At 39.5% G+C, this 19,882-nt stretch overlaps 2 protein-coding genes across 11 annotated transcripts in view; one reads left to right on the top strand and one right to left on the bottom strand.

Moving 5' to 3' along the window:
• The window catches only part of COL8A1 (collagen type VIII alpha 1 chain), a 123,860-nt gene extending 119,777 nt beyond the window's left edge, over nt 1-4,083 (top strand). For both annotated transcript variants that reach the window (XM_006130674.5, XM_006130676.5), the window contains exon 4: nt 49-4,083. In XM_006130674.5, coding sequence (XP_006130736.1) covers nt 49-1,955 — 1,907 coding nt within the window. In that variant the 3' untranslated portion in view covers nt 1,956-4,083. The remainder of the gene's footprint in view (nt 1-48) is intronic.
• Nucleotides 4,084-5,777: 1,694 nt separating this feature from the next.
• Nucleotides 5,778-19,882, bottom strand: part of ST3GAL6 (ST3 beta-galactoside alpha-2,3-sialyltransferase 6) — a 95,676-nt gene continuing 81,571 nt past the window's right edge. For 6 of the 9 annotated variants that reach the window (XM_075907166.2, XM_075907157.2, XM_075907142.2 and 3 more), the window contains 4 exons: nt 17,907-18,093; nt 15,775-15,912; nt 11,741-11,893; nt 10,323-11,210 (listed from right to left, as the gene is read on the bottom strand). In XM_075907166.2, the coding sequence (XP_075763281.1) occupies nt 11,010-11,210; nt 11,741-11,893; nt 15,775-15,912; nt 17,907-18,093 (679 nt within the window). In that variant the 3' untranslated portion in view covers nt 10,323-11,009. The other 3 variants (XM_075907183.2, XM_075907198.2, XM_075907207.2) reach the window with 1 other exon arrangement.

Below are 19,882 nucleotides of genomic sequence, written 5' to 3'. Positions count from 1 at the left end.
AGTTAAAATGATTCATCACTTTCTCTCTCTCTCACTCTCTTCTTACAGAAATTCCATTAGCTAGTTTGCGAGGTGAACAAGGTCCTCCTGGTGAACCTGGACCAAGAGGGCCACCAGGACCTCCAGGATTACCAGGTCATGGAGTTCCAGGAGCCAAAGGAAAACCAGGTCCACAAGGATATCCAGGAATAGGCAAACCAGGTATGCCTGGAATGCCTGGAAAACCTGGAGCAATGGGGCTCCCTGGGACAAGAGGTGAGATGGGACCAAAAGGAGAGATTGGGTCTATTGGAATGCCAGGGCCACAGGGACCACCAGGGCCTTCTGGACTTCCTGGAATAGGAAAACCAGGTGGCCAAGGATTACCAGGACAACCAGGAATAAAGGGCGAACCAGGAATGAAAGGACCACCAGGACTCCCGGGGCTTCAAGGGCTTAAAGGAGAAAAAGGCATTGGGATTCCAGGTTTACCAGGGTTAAAAGGTCCGCCTGGGTTACCTGGCCCTCCAGGTCCAGTTGGACTCCCAGGGATAGGCAAACCAGGATTGACTGGGTTTCCAGGACCACAGGGACCAATAGGTAAGCCAGGACTTCCAGGTGAACGAGGGCCACAAGGTCTTCTTGGGGCACCTGGGATTCAAGGTCCTCCAGGACTTCCAGGTGTTGGAAAACCAGGCCAAGATGGAATCCCAGGCCAGCCTGGGTTCCCAGGTGGAAAAGGGGAACAAGGCTTGCCAGGTTTACCAGGCCCCCCAGGCCTACCTGGGATTGGGAAACCAGGGTTTCCGGGACTGAAAGGTGATCGTGGCATGGGTGGCTTCCCAGGAGCACTGGGACCTAAAGGTGAGAAAGGGCACATGGGTCCCCCTGGCATGGGTGGGCCTCCGGGGGAGCCAGGTCAGCCAGGGTTACCAGGAGTAATGGGGCCACCCGGTGCTGTTGGTTTCCCAGGACCAAAAGGAGAAGGTGGACCTATCGGGCCTCAAGGACCCAGTGGTCCAAAAGGTGAGCCTGGCCTACAAGGTTTCCCAGGAAAGCCCGGTTTTCCTGGGGAAGTAGGGCCCCCGGGCCTTAGAGGGCTACCTGGTCCAATGGGGCCAAAGGGAGAAGCTGGTCACAAAGGTTTGCCAGGCCTGCCTGGTGTTCCTGGGCAATTAGGACCTAAAGGAGAACCTGGAATCCCCGGTGATCAAGGCTACCAAGGCCCATCTGGAATCCCAGGTATTGCGGGACCCAGTGGCCCCATTGGACCACCTGGACTTCCAGGTCCTAAAGGAGAACCAGGTGTACCTGGTCCACCGGGCTTTCCAGGACTAGGGAAACCTGGTGTTTCAGGGCTGCAAGGACCACCAGGAAAACCTGGGGCACTTGGTCCACCTGGCCAGCCAGGTCTTCAGGGTCCCCCAGGGCCTCCTGGTCCACCTGGTCCTCCAGTAATAATCTCACCCACCCCACCGGCCATTGGACAATATTTGCCAGAGATGGGGCCTGGCATTGACGGTGTGAAGACGCCACCTGGCTACATGGGCAAGAAAGGCAAGACTGGTGGCGCTGTCTATGAAATGCCTGCATTCACAGCAGAACTCACCACGCCCTTCCCACGGGTTGGGGTGCCTGTGAAATTTGACAAGCTTCTCTACAACGGCAGGCAGAACTATAACCCACAGACTGGTATCTTCACCTGTGAGATCCCTGGGATTTACTATTTTGCCTATCACGTTCACTGTAAAGGGGCCAACGTCTGGGTAGCTTTGTTCAAGAACAATGAGCCCCTGATGTACACATACGATGAGTATAAAAAAGGCTTCCTGGACCAAGCTTCTGGAAGCACCGTCATTCAGCTGATGCCTGGAGACAGAGTTTATATTCAGATGCCATCTGAACAGGCAGCAGGACTCTATGCTGGGCAATATGTTCATTCGTCTTTCTCAGGATATTTATTGTATCCTATGTAAAACAAAAAAAAAGCCACAGACAAAAATCACAACGTTTTCTCCTCTGCTTCAAACTTTAATACCATTGAAAGTTGCATTTACTGACAGTTTTAGATCCATCTTCTACAACGGATAAAATACAATATTTCATAAACAACTTAAACGGTGTGGTGAACATACTTAATTATGTGTATCAGGTTCATTAATGGCTGTTCTGTACCCAATGGGGACTTATTAACTGTACATTATATATTTCAGGTACCATGCTTACTTAATTTCATTCACAATAATACAGTATTACAGTTTAAATCTCGCATACATCACTCACTCCTGTTGCCTACATAATGAACATTGATCTAAAGTGTGAGACGAAAAGATAACTTAAAACAGAATGAGTCAGTATGAAATTATATAAAGTTTAAGTAATGCTTTTTTTAAAAGCAAGTTTTATCTAACCTGCACCATAAGCAACAATTCCCTTAACTGAAATCCTTATTTTCCCTACATACAGTATCACGGGACAGTTTCTTCTAATAAGAAAAGATGGAAAAGAATGTTAGCATGAGAGAATTTTGATTCACTGCTAGCTAGGGGCCTTATCCAAACAATCATTAGAATCAAAAGAAAAATTGCCATTGATTTCTGTGGGAAATAGATCAACTAAAGCCAGAGCATTTGAGAAGACTATGTATATATTTATTTATAAAGCAGAAGGTAGTCAAGCTAGATCTAACATATGGGTCTAGCCTAATGACTTTATATACATTATGTCAAATTATTAAAACAATATAAAAACTATGAGGAGTCCTGTGTCATCTTAAAGACTAACGGGACACCTTGTTTTTGCAGATACAGGCTAACATGATTACCCTCTGAGATTTAAAACAATGTGGCATTTTGGGCAACAAACACCAGTGCAATACAAGGGGACACATTTTTTCCATACACTTAAGGCCATGTCTTCACGCAGGAGAAGGGTTGATGCTGCTGCAATCAATCTTCTGGAGTTTGATTTCGTAGCTCTAGTAAAGGACCACTAAATCAAACTCAGAGGGTTCCTCTCTTGGCGACTGGTACATCTGCTCCTGCAGGGAGTCAGAGAAGCCGACATAAGCCTATGCTCCCATCGGCCTCCCGCTGTGGAGATCGAAACACAAATCAATGTACGTCGACTCTAGCTACATAATTAGCATAGTTGGAGTTGCATATCTTAATTTGACCTTCTCCTTTAGTGAAGACCTGGCCTTTGTTAAGACTCTTCATTCTGTTTGGCTTTAAGAGAATGTGTTTGTTCTGGTCAGCCAAAATTAGTTTACTAACGAACATACAGCAAAAGCAGCACATGCTCTGTTTGGTAAATAATAAACTGGTTTGAGAATGTCCAACAATTTACTTCAGTAATAAGGATAAAGCAAACTCATTTACTTCAGTCTCATTTCCATTTTTGGATTTAGTGTGTGGGTGCTGAGAGGCATTGATAGCCTCTGATATCAGGGTCAGACTAGCTAACCTAATGTTCACTTCTGGCCTCAAACTATAGCTCATCAGAGAACAATTTCATTTAATGTAATAACTGATTTCCAGTTCTTTTAATTTATGTTTTATTACTGATTGCCTAAGTTTGTATATGAGCACGCATAGGCAAACGTGTATGTATGTGGGGGAAAAGCAACATTTTTATAAAAGTACTGTCTGCTCAGAAATGGTGCTAATCTCACAGCAAAAAATTACTGAGATTAATTTAAAAGTATATCTTAATATTGTATTTTTCTTTGTTTCCCTCTTCTGTGTTGCACATCACACTGTTGCATTAGTTTAAAAGTAAACTGAGCACATCATCTACATCTGGACTAATGCAACCCTCTTTAATTCAAAATGAACTAGGAACTTCCATGCAGGAAAAAAAAAAGGATTTAACTGGCATTACCATTATTTAAATGCAGAGTTTAATGCAATGCAATACCAGGGCTGCAATGTCTGTAGTGAGGTGCATTATCTCGATTATTTTATGCAACATTGGCGGCAATGTTCACCAGACATTGGTAAGTTTTCAAGATATGAACAAGATACGTCAATAGCAAATAATTTTTGTATTTAAATTTTTTGTACTGACTTGAAAAAAAACTTATTAAATATCTAAAAAATAAAAGTTTCTCTTTATTACCAGAATGACTAGAAAGTAAGTTCAGAGCACTGAATTCACATTTCGGGGCACAAGGACACTCAGAATCTATTGAAAACAAATTAGTGTGAATGATACTGTATAGAGGACATTATTTTTTGCCAAGCTGGCTGTTAATGCATATAACAAGGAAACCAAATGTAATCACAGAGCATTTACCAGTAGATGGTGCCTCTAGAATCCTGAATCAATGAGAAAATGCCACGGGCTCTGCTACATAGATCTTCAGACTGCACAGCCTTGCTTGATGCACAGTAGTGTGGCGTTGATATTGTATAGGCTCGGGGGGGGGGAGGAGGGTGTGTGTGTGAGAGAGAGAGAAAGAGAGAGAGATTGAGAGAGAGCGAGCGCACGACTTGGTATGGAGACTTAGGTGAGTTGCTTGAACACACTGTAGAAAAGTGTGGGGTGTAAGGACAGGTTCCTCATGTGTGGGCAATTAGTGATATTCTCTTTTTAGGCCTTGCACCTACCAATGAATATATAGTGTGGGCTGCACAGCATGCTGCTGAGGATAGGCCATCCGATAGGGAGTCAGGAAATCTGAATTCTGTTCCCAGATCTACCATTGGCTTTTTGTGGGACCATAGACACTGATGTTTCTCTGCATCTCAATTTTCCCATCTGGCAAACAGAGAAGTTTACTCACCCTTGAAATTGCTGAGTGCCAAAAATAAAAAGACTCTCCCCTCCCCCAAGTGTAAAGTATCATCATTACAAGGCATAGTTTAATTCAGTCATCCTCTGATGTGCCTTTGGGACAGCCGATTTCTCAGGTCAAAATGTAATGGTCTAGCACAAAATATCAATACTAAAATGAATGGATCTCATTCATGGTGGGGTTTTCCCTCTTTTCTTTTTGATCACTGGACCAGACTCAGAATCCCTAAAAGCACAAACTGAATGAAGGGCTTTTTCTTTTCCAAACTCAAGTTCATGGTGGGGAGAAAAAGAGAACAGTGCTGAAGCACAAAATAACATGCTCTTTACTATTTCTTTCTGCGCTCTTCCTCTGAAGTCTCCTGTACGCTTCTTCTTTCTTCAAGCTCTTCCTACTGAGCTCCTGGACACTACTCATGACAAACAAAATTAAAACTCATGTAAATGTAGCCTTCAAGAGAATTTTTTCTCCTCGCCATAACTTACTCTCACCAACTATGACGAGATTTTGCTTACCACAGAGAAGTTTGAACCCTGGTTTGCAAAAAGTGTCATTCACACTCCCTCCAAAAGAGAGTGATTTTCCCCTGCCCTTATTTTTGTACTATGCTACAGCTCATGCTAAAGGGACATAGATAGCATTTGCCCTCCTTGTTTCTCTACCCACCACCACCACAGAAACTTGACTTCTCTTTTGTCAAATTAAGTGTGTCAGCTGAATGGCAATGATAGATCCACTATATATCATTTATATAATGCAGTAATTGGATCTAGTGCTCTGATTTGCTAAAATGCACCTGGAGAGGGCAGTATCCTTAAAACAGATTTATTATATGGAAAAGAATCTGACTTATAATATTCAAAACTCCACTTAAAACACCTGATAACAGCCACTGACTGCCAAAATGCAGTTATAGCATTCAAAGGCACATAAAAATCAACCCAAACAGCAAAATAAATCAAATATTTACTTAAACCAGAAAAAAAGCTTGATTTTCACATACTTTTAAAAATTATACGCTTTATTAAAACATATACACAAATAATACAGATACACAACACTGTTTCCATATTTTAGCTTAAAACAATATTTAAAGGTGCTCATGGGCTTTTTTTTTAAAGGCAAGTATATTGTTTGTGTACATAAGACATATCACATACTAAATATTAAACCACCTCATCATTCCCAAATAGGAATAATACATTTTCAATGGAAAAGTAATCTACAGATGTATATTAAACACTCAGATTCACCCTTAGTGCATTGATCTCAGAATTGCCTATAATTTTTACAGTTGAAGAAATTAAGGTAACTTTCACTACAAAGCAAACTTGAGTCCATTGCTTTAAGAATCCTCCCCAAAGGCCACTGAAGACTCTTATTCATTTCACTGGTATTTTGATTGCGTCTTAAAGCTGAAGGACTATTGCAGCTGACAGACGGAAATTGCCCAGAAATGCATTAGTAGCCTGCACAGTTATACTGGCACTGTACAAGGAACACAATTTGCAGTGCCTTGGAATTCAAAAACTGAAGACTTCAACTTGTGCTGATGCAGAAACACAAATAAAAAGCAGTTTTTAACACAGTGGTGCATTGTAGATTTTGTACCCTCTAAACCGAATGCAAAGCGAATCTTAGAAAAAGATTGTGCTCTAGTTGCTCAATGCATTTTTAAAAAGAAAAATCTCAAGGCAAGTTGGAATAACACTGGCACAGGATGACCTTAAAAACGTGTGTTATATTTAAAAAAGACACAGTGATACTGATTCTCCACTATCCCCCTTGGCTATTATTTGCACCTGTGCAATATGGGTGCAAAATGCTGCTATTTGGATTTGAAATTATGTTGCGTTCACTTTCCCTAGGTGAAAATGACTACATCATGGCAGTGAAGAATTAGATCCATTGTATACAGAATTCTATAAAGCCTCCATTATGCACCAAAAAAACCTTTGTATATCAATTTTACTGCTTCATATTAAAGATCAAATTACTCACCTGTAAATGAAGACAGTATCCTCAGCTCTTATGTATGTGGCATTCCGAGTATGTATTAAGGGTGCTCCGAAAGCTTAACTTTGTTCTCTTTGCATTCCTATTTCCAGTTGTCACTATTTGGCAATATGTGCATAGTCTAGGTGAAGAACTGTCACTAATCTCAATTGTCACTCCTTTGGCTGAAACCTACCCATAACTTGTTATTATGTCGCCAAACAAAATAAACCCCATGAAAGGAACTTGAGAAAAGATGCAAGAGGATGAGTAGATGCATGGATACCACCAGTTTGGAAAACAACAAATATAAATGAAGAACTAACCACTTTTCCAAAGCCACACCTTTCCTTCTTCAAAGAGGAAAGGAAACAGAAATGACAAAAATAAATATCAGGGGACCCTCAAAAGGAGAGCACAAAATATATAGCTAATTTTGGAGGTACTTTCTGTAATACTTTCATACTAAACACTGATACTTTGGTACAAGTCTTTACTGTCAACATACTGTCAGAGTGTAACAGGCTCTCCACAGATGCTTAGGAGATGACCTCATATAGTTGGATGAGCATGTGGCTGCCATTTTCCTAATTTTATAAATTATAATTTTCACTTTTGGCTAGCTCTGGCTCCACTGAAGTGGAAGTTTTACCAATGTCTCCAAGGAGAGCAGAGTTGGGCCAACATTGAGTGCTTTTTGAAAACCACACGTGTATTAATTACATAAAAACCTCTTTCTCCCCAGCACTAGACACACACAAATAATGACTGCAGTTCTGATGCAACAGATCATGGCTTTCTTTCCACAAAAGAGAAGCCTTTTACATTAATTGAAATAAATGCCAGTCAGTTACAAGAGTTCTTGTGAAAAACAATGTACCAGTTTGTGTACAAATTTTCAAGCAAGGGCAACACAGACATGATTAATAGATATACACGATTAACAGAGCGAGAGCCTCAACCGCATCTTCTAAAGACATCTGAAATTACTCAAAATCATCAAGTCGTTACCAAATGTGGTATAATGTGGCCTCACTAGAGCCTAATCCTGACTAATCCAAAAAAATTAATCTGAGATCAGGAATAAAGAATTATAGCACTCACTAGCACCACACTCCTTTAAAAAAGGGTATGTGTGTGAGAGACCTATATAAATGTATTCAAATACTTAACATTTCTGACTGACAGAAATAGAAGAGGAATAACAGAAAATCTTTGACCCCTTTACTCTGATCTAGCCAGGTATCCATTTACTTTTACATTTATGATATAAGGTAAATTGTGGTCAATACTCTATTTCAAGATTCAGTCTTTTGCTTCATGCCCTCATTTCTGACATATGCAAGCCCACACTCCTAGTTTGTTAGATTAGTCTTGGTTCAAATGAATATATACTGCTGTGGAATGTAGAGCTATTTTATCCACTTTCAAAATTCCTTTGAAGCATACTTCTTTGTGATTTTCTGATTCCTGGAAGATTGATCAATTGACCACAGAGTCTTAAACATACCTTCCCTAACTAATGTATCTTATAGGATGGTTAGAATGGAATTTTACTTTGTTACCAGGAGCTATCAAGTCCTAAAGTTGCATTCTCATGCAGTTTTAACTCAAAGCTACCCTAGACTTCTCAGAGACAACTGATTCACAACATATGACCATCCCACCAAACTCTTAAAGATCCTGAGTAAAAAAATTCAGAAGAACTTAAGCAACTTAGAAGCCTAAGTCCCATTTTCAGAATGACATAGGCACTTACATTGAAAGTCAATAGGATTTAGTCTCCTAAATCATACAAGTGGTTTTGAAACTCTCTCACATGCACACACAACTCTGCTTAAAAATCAAGAGAACAGGAAGAGAGAAAAGGAAAGGAAAACAAAGGAACTGCCAAATAAAAACAAAATAGTAACTCCCTGCATTGGTGGATGTGTCTCATATGCTCCCTTGCTCACAATGACAAGAAGCAGAGATGATGATTGATGCTTATGATTATCTGTTGGGGCTCTGAAATCCTTCATAGTTACCTGGTTATGTTGAGAGGAATTGTGCTGGTTTGGAAAATACAGCTTCATCTCTTAGGCTATGTCTACACTACGTATTTTGTCAGAAGAGGCAATGCAAATGAAGCGCTGATTAGCATTTTCTCATGCTTCATTTGCATAATCTATTCTGATCCGCTTTTGCGCAAGAGGTTTTTGCTCAAAAACATGCAGCGTGGACGTGTCCGTTTTGCACAAAAACCCCTTTTTGCACAAGATCCTTATGATCTCTCTGGGAGAGGCATAATTATCTTGCACAAAAAGGGGGTTTTGCGCAAAAACTAATTGAAATAGATTATGCAAATGAAGCATGAGAAAATGTTAATTAGCACTTCATTTGCATTGCCTTTTCCGACAAAACACGTAGTGTAGACATAGCCTTAGAGAAAAAATAATACCAGGGCATCTGGAGTGTATGTGTGTATGTGGAGGGGGAAATCTATGCATCAAAGATGTTTTGTTTGAAAGATATTTTAATTAACACACGCAAGATTCTAGTTCATATTCATTGGGATGTTCTGGTTGTGGATCCATCTGAAAGTGGTAAATACATAGTGGTGCCAAGACAACTCAAATATTTAAAAACTCTTCTATAATTCCACAGTTTAAAAGGAGTTTGTGCTTTTCTCTTAAAAGTGAATTCACGTGCTTGTGAAAGACATCAAACTGACAGCATTAAGAACAATTTATCCATAAATTAGCAGAATCAATCCAGATTTCCCCACACTGTTCTACCAGTGGGTCTCCAACCCAGGTGAATACATGCTATGTACAAGAGTGCATGGGCAGTTCAGTCTGCAGCTTCTTTGTTGAGATACACAACAAGAAAGTATAAAACAGTGAATTATGAAGGTTATTTTCTATGCTGTGGACATCTGCCCTCCAAGAGGTAGACAGAAACTAAAAATGCATTTTATATACTGCACAGCCAGTAGACACCCTTCAGATAGTAATAATTTTCAGATACACTTTTCAAAATTGTTTTCAAACCAGAACAGAGAGGTGAAAGACTTTGTATCTCTTTATCAATTATAGCCTTATGGCCATCCACATCTCTGAGCAACATCTAGCTCTTAAGAATAATGAAACAGGAAAGGAAGATACAGGAAAGAAACCAGTTGCTTGAAAAATGCCTTGATAAATAAATGATGTGCATCATATTTTTTCTATATCCCTGATATTTTTAGTTGAAGGTTGTATTTTTCATAATTAAATAGTTTCACAGAAATAAGTTCCCTCGAGTTGTTGTCGCTATCTCCTGGCACACCATCATAAGTCTGAGAAAATGGCACTCCTTCATTGGGGTTTCTTTTAAATCTCTCATTAAACAGATATGGCACTTAAAAAATAAAAAATACAGTACAAAAAATAAAATCTATCTCGTTGAAAATAATGATAATTGGTCCATTGTCTATTCAGTCTCACGTCAAGCTGACCACAAAGTTCTGATCTATAAGCTTCTTCAAAAACTTCTGCTCAGCAGTGATGTTGTGGTATTCATTCTAAAGAGGGGGAGGGGGAAGAAAAACCAAGACAAAAATCACATTATTACTGCAGGCAACAAAAGTATACTCTTTTCCATGGATCCAATGGGTTATGCAGATATTAGTATAGCCAGAAATTTTTGTGGAAAGGACTCAAAATGCTTATCGGCTAGGTGTACATTGCACACCACAATTGACCATATGCAGTGTACAAAGAGTCCGTCCTGGGACTTTAATTATTCAGTATTTTCCTTAATGAGTTGGATAGTCGAGTGGACAATATAGTTATAAAATGGACTGCTGCCACTCTGGAGAACAGGATTAGGATTCAAAACAACCTTGATAAATTGGAGAATTTGTCTGAAATCAACAAGATGAAATTCAATAAAGACAAGTGCACAGTACTATAGTTAGAAAAACAAAAATCAAATGGACAACTACAAAATGGGGAATAACTGGGTAGGGTAGGGGTTGGTACTACAAAGAGCTCTGAAGGTTATCATGGACTGCAAGTTGATGAGAGTCAGGAGTAATTCTGGTTCCATTCTGCACATGAACCAACAATGTGATGCAGTTGTGAAAACGGCTAATATTATTCAGGGGTTTACTTAACAGGAGCATCATCTGTAAGACCTGAGGTAACTGTCCCACACTACTCTGCACTTGTGAGATCTCCACTGGAGCACTGTGTCCAATTTGGGGTGCCATACTTTAAGAAAAATGTGGACAAATTGGAATGAGTTCAGAGGACAGCAATACAAATAATGAAACACGGCCTTTGTTTTGTCTTGAGAAAAGAAGGTTGAGGGGGAAGTGATAACAGTCTTCAAATACATCAGGAACTGTTGTAAAGAGGATGGAGGTCAGTTGTTCTCCATGTCCACTGAAGGCAGATAAGAAGATGGGTTTAATCTGCAGCAAGGGAGAGCTAGTTTAGACTTTTGGAAGAATGTTCTAACCATAAGGACAATTGAGCTGTGGAATATGTTATCAAGGAAAGCTGTGGATTCCCTAGTATTGTAGGTTTTAAGGACAGGCTAGAAAGAAACACCTAGTTGAGACGGTCTAGGTTTACTTGGTTCGGGCTCAGAGTGGGAAGGTGGAGCTCAGTGATTTCTCAAGGTCCCTTCCAGTCCTATATTTATATCATTCTATGAAACAGTTCATGTTTCTGCAGAATGAGTCAGATTTGACAAAACTGGCATTTTCCAAATGGAAAACAGTCCATTGGAAAGTGTCTGATTAGTTCCATCCATTTTACAAATAGGGAAACTGAGGCAGGGTAAAGTGATTTGCCTCTGGCAGATAGCCAGTTAGTGGTAGAGCCAGGAATAAAACTTCAAGACTTTCTGACTTCTAAACCAGGCCTGTTCCTCTCCCAACTTACTAGCTCAAGATTATTTTACTCTAAGCATTTCCCATAAAACAAAACAGTACATTACCTCAATCATCTGAGACATGGTCTCATTGCCATAATAGTGCAAAGAACTGTTTCGGTCAGCAAAGCTGTACTTAAATCCTGCCAGGTGAACTTCACTACATATGTGAAATGCCAGCATGATGGCAATTAGCCCTGTTGTAGGATGTTTGGGTTTCTAAAGGCAAACAAAAAAAAAAAATTGTTATTTTTATGAGGAGACAAACCCAAGAGCGGAGATTTTACCATTAAGCCTCATTTTTTAAGGAATAAGGGTTATTTCAAAAGAAGGTGTTTCTTTCAAAATAACCGCATCTACATAACGTTTATCATCTTGAAATAGGGTATTTCGAAATAGCAGCCGGACACGATTATGCAAATGAAGTGCGATAAATTCAAATCCACCCTTCATTTGCAATTTCACTCGGCTGCATTTGCATTCCTCTCTCAAGAGGAATGCAGTGTAGACATACCCAGACACAGCAGTTGTTGGCATAACAGAAGAGAGCAAAACTGAATGGAAAAGAAGCATTTCTGTTCAGCACATATATAAAGGAAAAAAGAGACAGGAAAACTTAAGAACAATGACCCGGGTTGCTCCAGCCCATGCATGTGCCTGCGGGAGAGGACCTGGGGAATGGAAAACTCTATGAGGAGCTTCTCAAAGAATTTTCCTTTGATGAACCATAGGGGTATTTATCATCTTACCTCCCCTAGCCATGGACCTAAAAGCAAGTCAGTCCCCAGAACCAATGCTGTTCTGTGGGAGCCATAAGAGCACTAGGCTCCTTCTCGGGGATTACAAGTCCCCCACCTGGCTCTTTGACCATTTGGCTTCATTGGTGTCTCCAGCCATTGTTTCTATCTCCTAGGACCACATTTAATGAGAGGGGGGAGGATTTCCTAACATGGAGCTTACAAAGCCACTGGGCTTTTTCTGGGCTTTAGGAGGAGGAGGGGGAGTTCATCAGACTCTCCTCCGCACCTGTTGCTTTCTCTCCCATTTGAAGTCATAAGCAAGTTGGTGACATTATATTCCTTTCCAAAGCGCCCAACTGAGCTAGCAGATACAAGCTACGATTTAATGTGGGAGAAGAAGCAGGAGGACTAGATAAACATGCTTTCATGCAAATCAAATATGCTCAAGTATTAGGCAGGCCAATTCAGACAAACATGGTATGCATGCTACACAGGATACTTGGAAAAGATATTCAGGGGATGTCAGCTGCTCTTTAGTAAACAGCACTTTGTAACAACTACTGTAGCTTGTGACCTCGGGGGATGGCAGATTAAGCTTATTTATTAAGCTTGACAAATGCCTGTGCAGTCTGAGATAAATCTTGCCTACACAAAGAAAGTTTACAAGTTAAAACCTACATTTCTGTTAGAACATTCGTTAGAAAAAAATTACCAATCAATATTACTTTTATATAAAAATAAGAGGTTAAGTCAACTGCAATACTCTGCCCCAATTTGCAAAAATACCACTAGATGGCACTTCTTCCACTAGTGATAGAAATGTAGCCGTGTTAGTCTGGTGTAGCTGAAACAAAAAACCGTACTATGTAGCACTATAAAGACTAACAAGATGATTTATTAGGCGATGACCTTTCATGGGCCAGACCCACTTCCTCAGATCAAATAGTGGAAGAAAATTATCACAACCATATATACCAAAGGATACAATTTTAAAAAATGAACACATATGAAAAGGACAAATCAAATTTCAGAACAGAAGGGGGGTGGACAGGGGGGAGGTAAATGTCTGTGAGCTAATGATATTAGAGGTGATAATTAGGGAAGCTATCTTTGTAATGGATAAGATAATTAGAGTCTTTATTCAAACTTAGGCATAAAGTGTCGAATTTAAGTATGAATGACAGTTCAGAGGATTCTCTTTCAAATGTAGTTTTAAAAGGCCTTTGAAGCAGGATGCAGGTAATCAAGTCGTTAAGACAATGTCCTGTCTGGTTGAAATGGCAAGAAACTGTTTTTTCTTTGTGATCCTGCCTAATATCTGTTTCGTGGGCACTGATCCTTTGGCGAAGTTTCTGAGACGTTTGTCCAATGTACATAGCAGACGGACACTTTTGGCACATGATAGCATAAATTATATTTCTGGATGTGCAGGAATATGTGTTCTTGATCTTATAACTCACTTGGTTAGGTCCAATAATGGTATCAGCAAAGTGAATATGTGTTCATTTTTTTTTAATTGTATCCTTTGGTATATATGGTTGTGACAATTTTCTTCCACTATTTGATCTGAGGAAGTGGGTCTGGCCCACGAAAGCTCATCACCTAATAAACCATCTTGTTAGTCTTTAAAGTGCTACATAGTCCTGTTTTTTGTTTCTTTTTCCACTAGAATGCCAAGAGGCTGGCTGCATGCACAACAGCCCACAAAAGAATGATAGCTCCCACATTCAGAAGCCCTTGTCATAACTTAAAAATATTCCATCATTAAAAGCATTATTTGAACATCAAAACCATGTATCCGAGTCCTATAGCTGCTTCCCTTGCTAAGCTTCTTTCCTTTTTGTGGGTTTGAGACTCCTCAGACTTCTATGCCATGTTTTTAATAGCCCCAGACAGGGCCACCTCTACAGAGCGTGGGGACCAATTCCAGGGGCAGGGCCCTGGACGTTACGACACATGCACGGTGGGCCCTCACATATGCAGTGCCCCGGGAGTACAACGCGTATGCCTGGGATGTCATGACGCATGCGCCGTGCGCCTGGGGGCCCCATGCAATCATCGTGCTCCGGGTGCACTGCACATGCATTGCTTCCCTGAGTGCGGGGCCCCACGCCGGGAATCAGCTGAATCGGCCTAAGGCCGGCCCTTGCCCCAGAGTACCACTGAGAAAACTAACTTCTGCCTCTCTGGTGGTTCTTTATTCAGTACCAGAGCAGTGTTACCTACATCTCTGGCAATGGTGATTTGTTGAATCTATGAAGGGACAGGTAAAATGTCACCTCTACTTCAATGTATTAAATGCAGAAAACTCCGGTGCAGGTGGCATAAAGGTTTTATTGAGGATGCCTCCCTCTACTGCTCGATTGATATATAACTCAACCAAAACAAGTGCCACTAAAATCTTCATAACACACTTGCTATTAGGAATTCTGTTTATGTTGAACATTTTATAAACAAAAGTATTTAGAAATATGTTAGGATGTTCAAAAAAAAAAAGAGAGACTCATTTGCACCATTTTGCATATTTTTCCAACACTAGAACCTTAATATTGTGACTCTTATAGAGGAAGAAGTAAAATGAAATCAATACATTTCAATACATTTTGCAAAATTACATGTAGGGAAAAGATGCAAGGTCTATGAACTTTTCAGGGCTGAAGCAAGGACTGTGTCACATTGTGTGGCAAAGATAGAAGCCCGTGATATAAAGTTTTCCATTCTAGTCATGAGCCATTAGACCTTAAAATCATCATATGTCCAGGCCTGAATACTGCCTATCCTATCCCTAATTCCAGTGCCTAATTCAGCCATCCCCAACTCATTATGATGAAGTCTTCATAGCCCCTCTCTCCACACATACCATTACATAATCTTTGTCTCTGTATATACATGTTACATGAATCAATGCAGACACAGAAGCCATACCCACACTAGGATAAAAGGTGGATTTTTTAATGTGTGTTAGCTTAAGCTGTAGGGCTCATCACAACCAATTAACTCATGTTAAAAATTACTATTTGCCTTGCTTACACTAGGGTTTTGGGGTATGATTTTTAACATGTTAGCTGATATATTTAAAACATGCCTTTATTTCTAGCGAAGAAAAGGCCACACTAGGCAAGCATGAGAGAGAATACACATACTAAGACGTTACACAGATGTACTGCCAAGTCACTGACCAAACAAGGCCATGATTTGGTTTTGCCTACTGAAAATTTCAACAACCTTCTAAAAACCAATAAAGTTTTAGTGTAAACCTAAAAGAGATTTTCCAATAGTTAATTACAATAACCAGTCATTCGAGATCATTTTAAATCACCTGTTTGGAAAGAATTGAAGCAACAACAAGAATATACCTACTTCTTTTCTGGGAAACTTAGTTGGGAAACGAAGCCATTCATATGCAGTTTTTCTAACGATGATCGGATCAAGTATCCTGATTTGATTAGGTTTATATATCATTTTCAATGCCGGTTTCTTCCAGAAACTATTAGTGTTCTGTAATAGTCAAATATATTGATTTTATCTAACTCACTCATCATGCATTTGAAGTGGGTGGAGGGGGAGAAAACAAATACGTGATTTTTTTTTTTAAAGTCACTATAGTCTCTATGATTTTTTACATTTCTCAAAAATATTACTGAAAAAAATAGAATAATGAGTTTCTTGTATAATAAATACCAACCAACCCAATAGTGTGTTTATATGATCATTTTATGAAAACCCATATACAAGTTTTCTAGAAAGAAAGAATTATGCACTAAGTCTCTCTGTCACAGCATAGAACAGTGAGAAAAAAAACTGGGTCCCAGTAATACCTTCACACACATAAGGACATCGGCCCCTTGAAGTCAAAAGCAATTTCATTTATGTATCGAAGGCAGAATTTGACCTGTTCTATTTTGAGATAATTTGGGTGATCAGTTATATTTTCTGTACTTTGCATGATCCTTGGCATGAATGGGGATTCATTTTGACTTGAGTTCCTTCTGCTGCTTACAGGGTTGCCAATTCTACTTTACAAGGTTTTCCCTATAGACTATGCAGATTTATTCAAAATAATGCAAGTGATACACATTTATGCAAATTCAGTATCTACTGACATTTGCTTTGAAAATGTTGGCAAATAGATGTTATTGCTCACTTTGAAAATGGAGTAACTGATTCTGGTCTCACTTACACGAGTATAAATCAGGAATAATTTCACTGAAGTTTAATATATTCTAAGGCCCACCTTCCTCAATAACTCAGTAATTCTAGAATAAGGGAGAGCAGAAAGAACATCCTCCACTTGTGATCACATTTTAAAACAGCATTACATGTCCTATAAAAATTCTCCTTCTCAATCAAATCAATTTTGCTCTGATTCCATGTTCCAGTGTGGATCAAAAGTATTGTCATTTAGATAAGGAACAGAGGACAAGTGGGGGGAATGCTTTAAAAAGTTTATAAAACTAAAAAATTAAATGCTTTGAATTTTTAAAAACTAAAAACCTGTTTCCATGCATATATTCCTAATCATGTAAAACTGTGGGGGAAGGAATCTTAAGACTTGGGCTATGTCTAGTCTGCAGTGCTTTTCCAGTAAATTGGAGGCATCCCGGAAAAGCAATGCCGCCGTGTCCAAGGAACACGTCTGCTTTTCCGAAAAAAGCATTCTATGAGGAAGGAGGACTGTGTCAAAAGAGCAGGTTTTTCTGAAATTTGGCGCCATGTAGATGCCAAAAAAAATGTCTCTCTCGACCGAAAAGCAGAAAAAGATACGCAAATTGCGGTTCACAATTTGCATATCTCTTTTCAACTTACTTTTGTTGTCTAGATGTAGCCTATATGACATAAGAGAGTACATGTCTGGCTTGTTACTGATTGACACCAGTTGAGGCTTTGACCCATAATATTTTCCAAAGTTTTTCTTGACTTCAACTAAATTGTAGGGACATAGCATGAGCAGTTCTGCTAGAAGCAAGCTCACACAGACATACAGTTCTGTATTATAAACAAGATGTTATTTATTTTACTACTTTAGTTTAACACAGCACTTCTCAGGGCACGTCTAAGACTACCCACAGGTTCTGAAAGAAGATATGCAAATTAGGCACAAATCTGCATATCTTCTTTATATCCCTTTTTCGGAAGAGTTTTTTCAGAAAAAAAAAGCAGTCTAGATGGGGGTTTTCGCATGAAAACACCCTTTTTCAAAAGAATCCTGTAAACCTCATTTTTTGAGGAATAAGGGTTCTTTCGAAAAAAAGAGGTTTTTGTGTGAAAAACCCCATCTAGATTGCTTTTTTTCTGAAAAAACTCTTCCGAAAAAGAGATCGGAAGAAGATATGCAAATTGGTGCCTAATTTGCAAATTGTCTTTAGGAAGCCATGGGTAGTCTAGATGTAGCCTCAGATTAGTAGTAAGAGGTTGATGTGTGCACACAGCCAAGATAAACAAAGTAATGACAATTGGAACGCAAACTAGATACAATAAATAAATCAACTTACTATTTTCTGACCAATTAATATATCACAGAGCCATTTTAAGTCATGTGGTTTGAAAGCCAAAAGAACCACAGTAGTGTCAGGATCATAGTGAATTGGATCTGAAAAAACAGACTCTGGATAAAAAAGTCGGAAAGTTGTTCTCCTCCCAACATCCTCTTCATACCCTATAATGGGACCATCATTCATTCTGTAGGCAAGGGAAAAAAATATACAGACAGAATTACCATAAATCCATTTTGGTGGTCTCTATAGGGCAAATGGTACAAGGATTTAGGAGCATGACTTATTAATAATGTTAATTAGTAGATGTGAGGTTATTACAGTAGATCTTGCATCAGGGTCTTCAAACTTGCAAGAAATTTGGTCAAGATGGTTAAAAATAAATTAGAACATTGCCAATCATGCAGCCCTGTGCCAGCAAAATTCCTTTTGGGCCCATAAACCAATACACTCTCTTAAAATTTAAAATTATCTAGTTCCGTTTAATTCAGTAGCAATTTCTTCCTAAGCTATGATGTGGGAAGTCAAAGCCTTTGTTTTTGTTCCATTTGTTTGGTAATTGACAGCCAAGAGAGTAGAGTTACACATAGCCTAGAGTAGACACCTGTGCAGTTACCTTGGCAACTCCCCAGAGTAAATCTATGTATACTTTTGGATGGGGAATTCCAGAAATGCTGTTGGCTGACGGTGAATTTATGCTGAAGAACACTGAATTTTACCTTCAGTTCAGAAGTTGGGGGGTGGGAGGAGGATTGGAGACTGTATGTCCCATGCTTGTATAGACCCTCAAATGAGGTGAAAGCACCCCAAGGAAGACCTAGCTTGGACAGTTACTGATTCAAGTCTGGAAGATCCTGGTTCCAGAAGACAATACAATTCTCTAAGGGTACATCTACACAGCAGAACTAAAGCTGAAATAAGCTACGCAAATTGAGCTACGTCAATTGAGTAGCTTAAGTCAAAAAAGCTTATTTCTGCTTTTGGCGCTGTCTACACAGCAGGAAGTCTGAGTCAGAGCACTCTTCCTCTGACTTCCCTTACTCCTCATAAAATGAGGGTTACAGGAGTCAGAATAAGAAGTCCTCCAGCTCAACATGTAGATGTGGACTATGTTATTTCAAAATAACATCAGTTAGACGTACCCTCAGTGTTGGAGAAATTAATGTAGTTAAATCTCTCATGTATCTTGACAGGATTCTGTGCATCATTCACCTAGTTTTGATTTATGGGGTGGGTGTATATGTGTAAAATCTCTCTCTTTTTTTTATTAATTTTGTATGTTCTGAGTGACTACTGCTTTGAGACACCCCAGCAAGATATTGGGGATGATGTTCTGCTCTGAACAGTTAAACAAGCTGACGAGCAGTGGTAGAAATCACCTTCACGCATCCTTTATTTTGTAGCTGTCCTGTACTCTGTGGAACAATCTGCCAATCCCCACATGCTAAGAACTCAACCAGCACTCGTTAAAATCCACTACTTTCACAAAGTCTCAAGAGGATCATCTCCCTCATCATCATCTCTATCACTTTGCATTTTACACTAGGTTCAAAGGGGGCCAGTTACAGAACCCCGCAGGTAAGCATAAGAAAGGGCACCTTACCAGAGTGTTAAATGTTGGGAGGAGGAGGGACATGGAAAATTGCAACAGTGTCATAGGAACAACAAGAGGGAAATCAGATACAAGGAGAATGCGGAATAAACAGAAAGAATTGAAAGTATCAGAATGCAAACTAAATTATGACTAGCTTTGGATGGTTTAGACAAAAAAAAATCCTGCATCTTGGGTGGGAGGTTAGACTAGAGGACTCTTGTCAGTCCTTTCTAATACAATGAGTCTATGATGTAACTGGCATCTCAGATACCAGATCATGCATATAAATTCTGTGAAAGACACCAAGCTGGGAGGTACTGCAATCATTGTGGGGTCTGATTCAGAATTCAAAATGACCTTAACAAATTGGAGAACTTTTCTG

The sequence above is a fragment of the Pelodiscus sinensis genome, chromosome 1 (assembly GCF_052426305.1).
Source record: "Pelodiscus sinensis isolate ZL-2025 chromosome 1, ASM5242630v1, whole genome shotgun sequence".
Taxonomy (NCBI): Eukaryota; Metazoa; Chordata; order Testudines; family Trionychidae; genus Pelodiscus; species Pelodiscus sinensis.
This window is presented reverse-complemented; position numbering and strand designations above follow the sequence as displayed.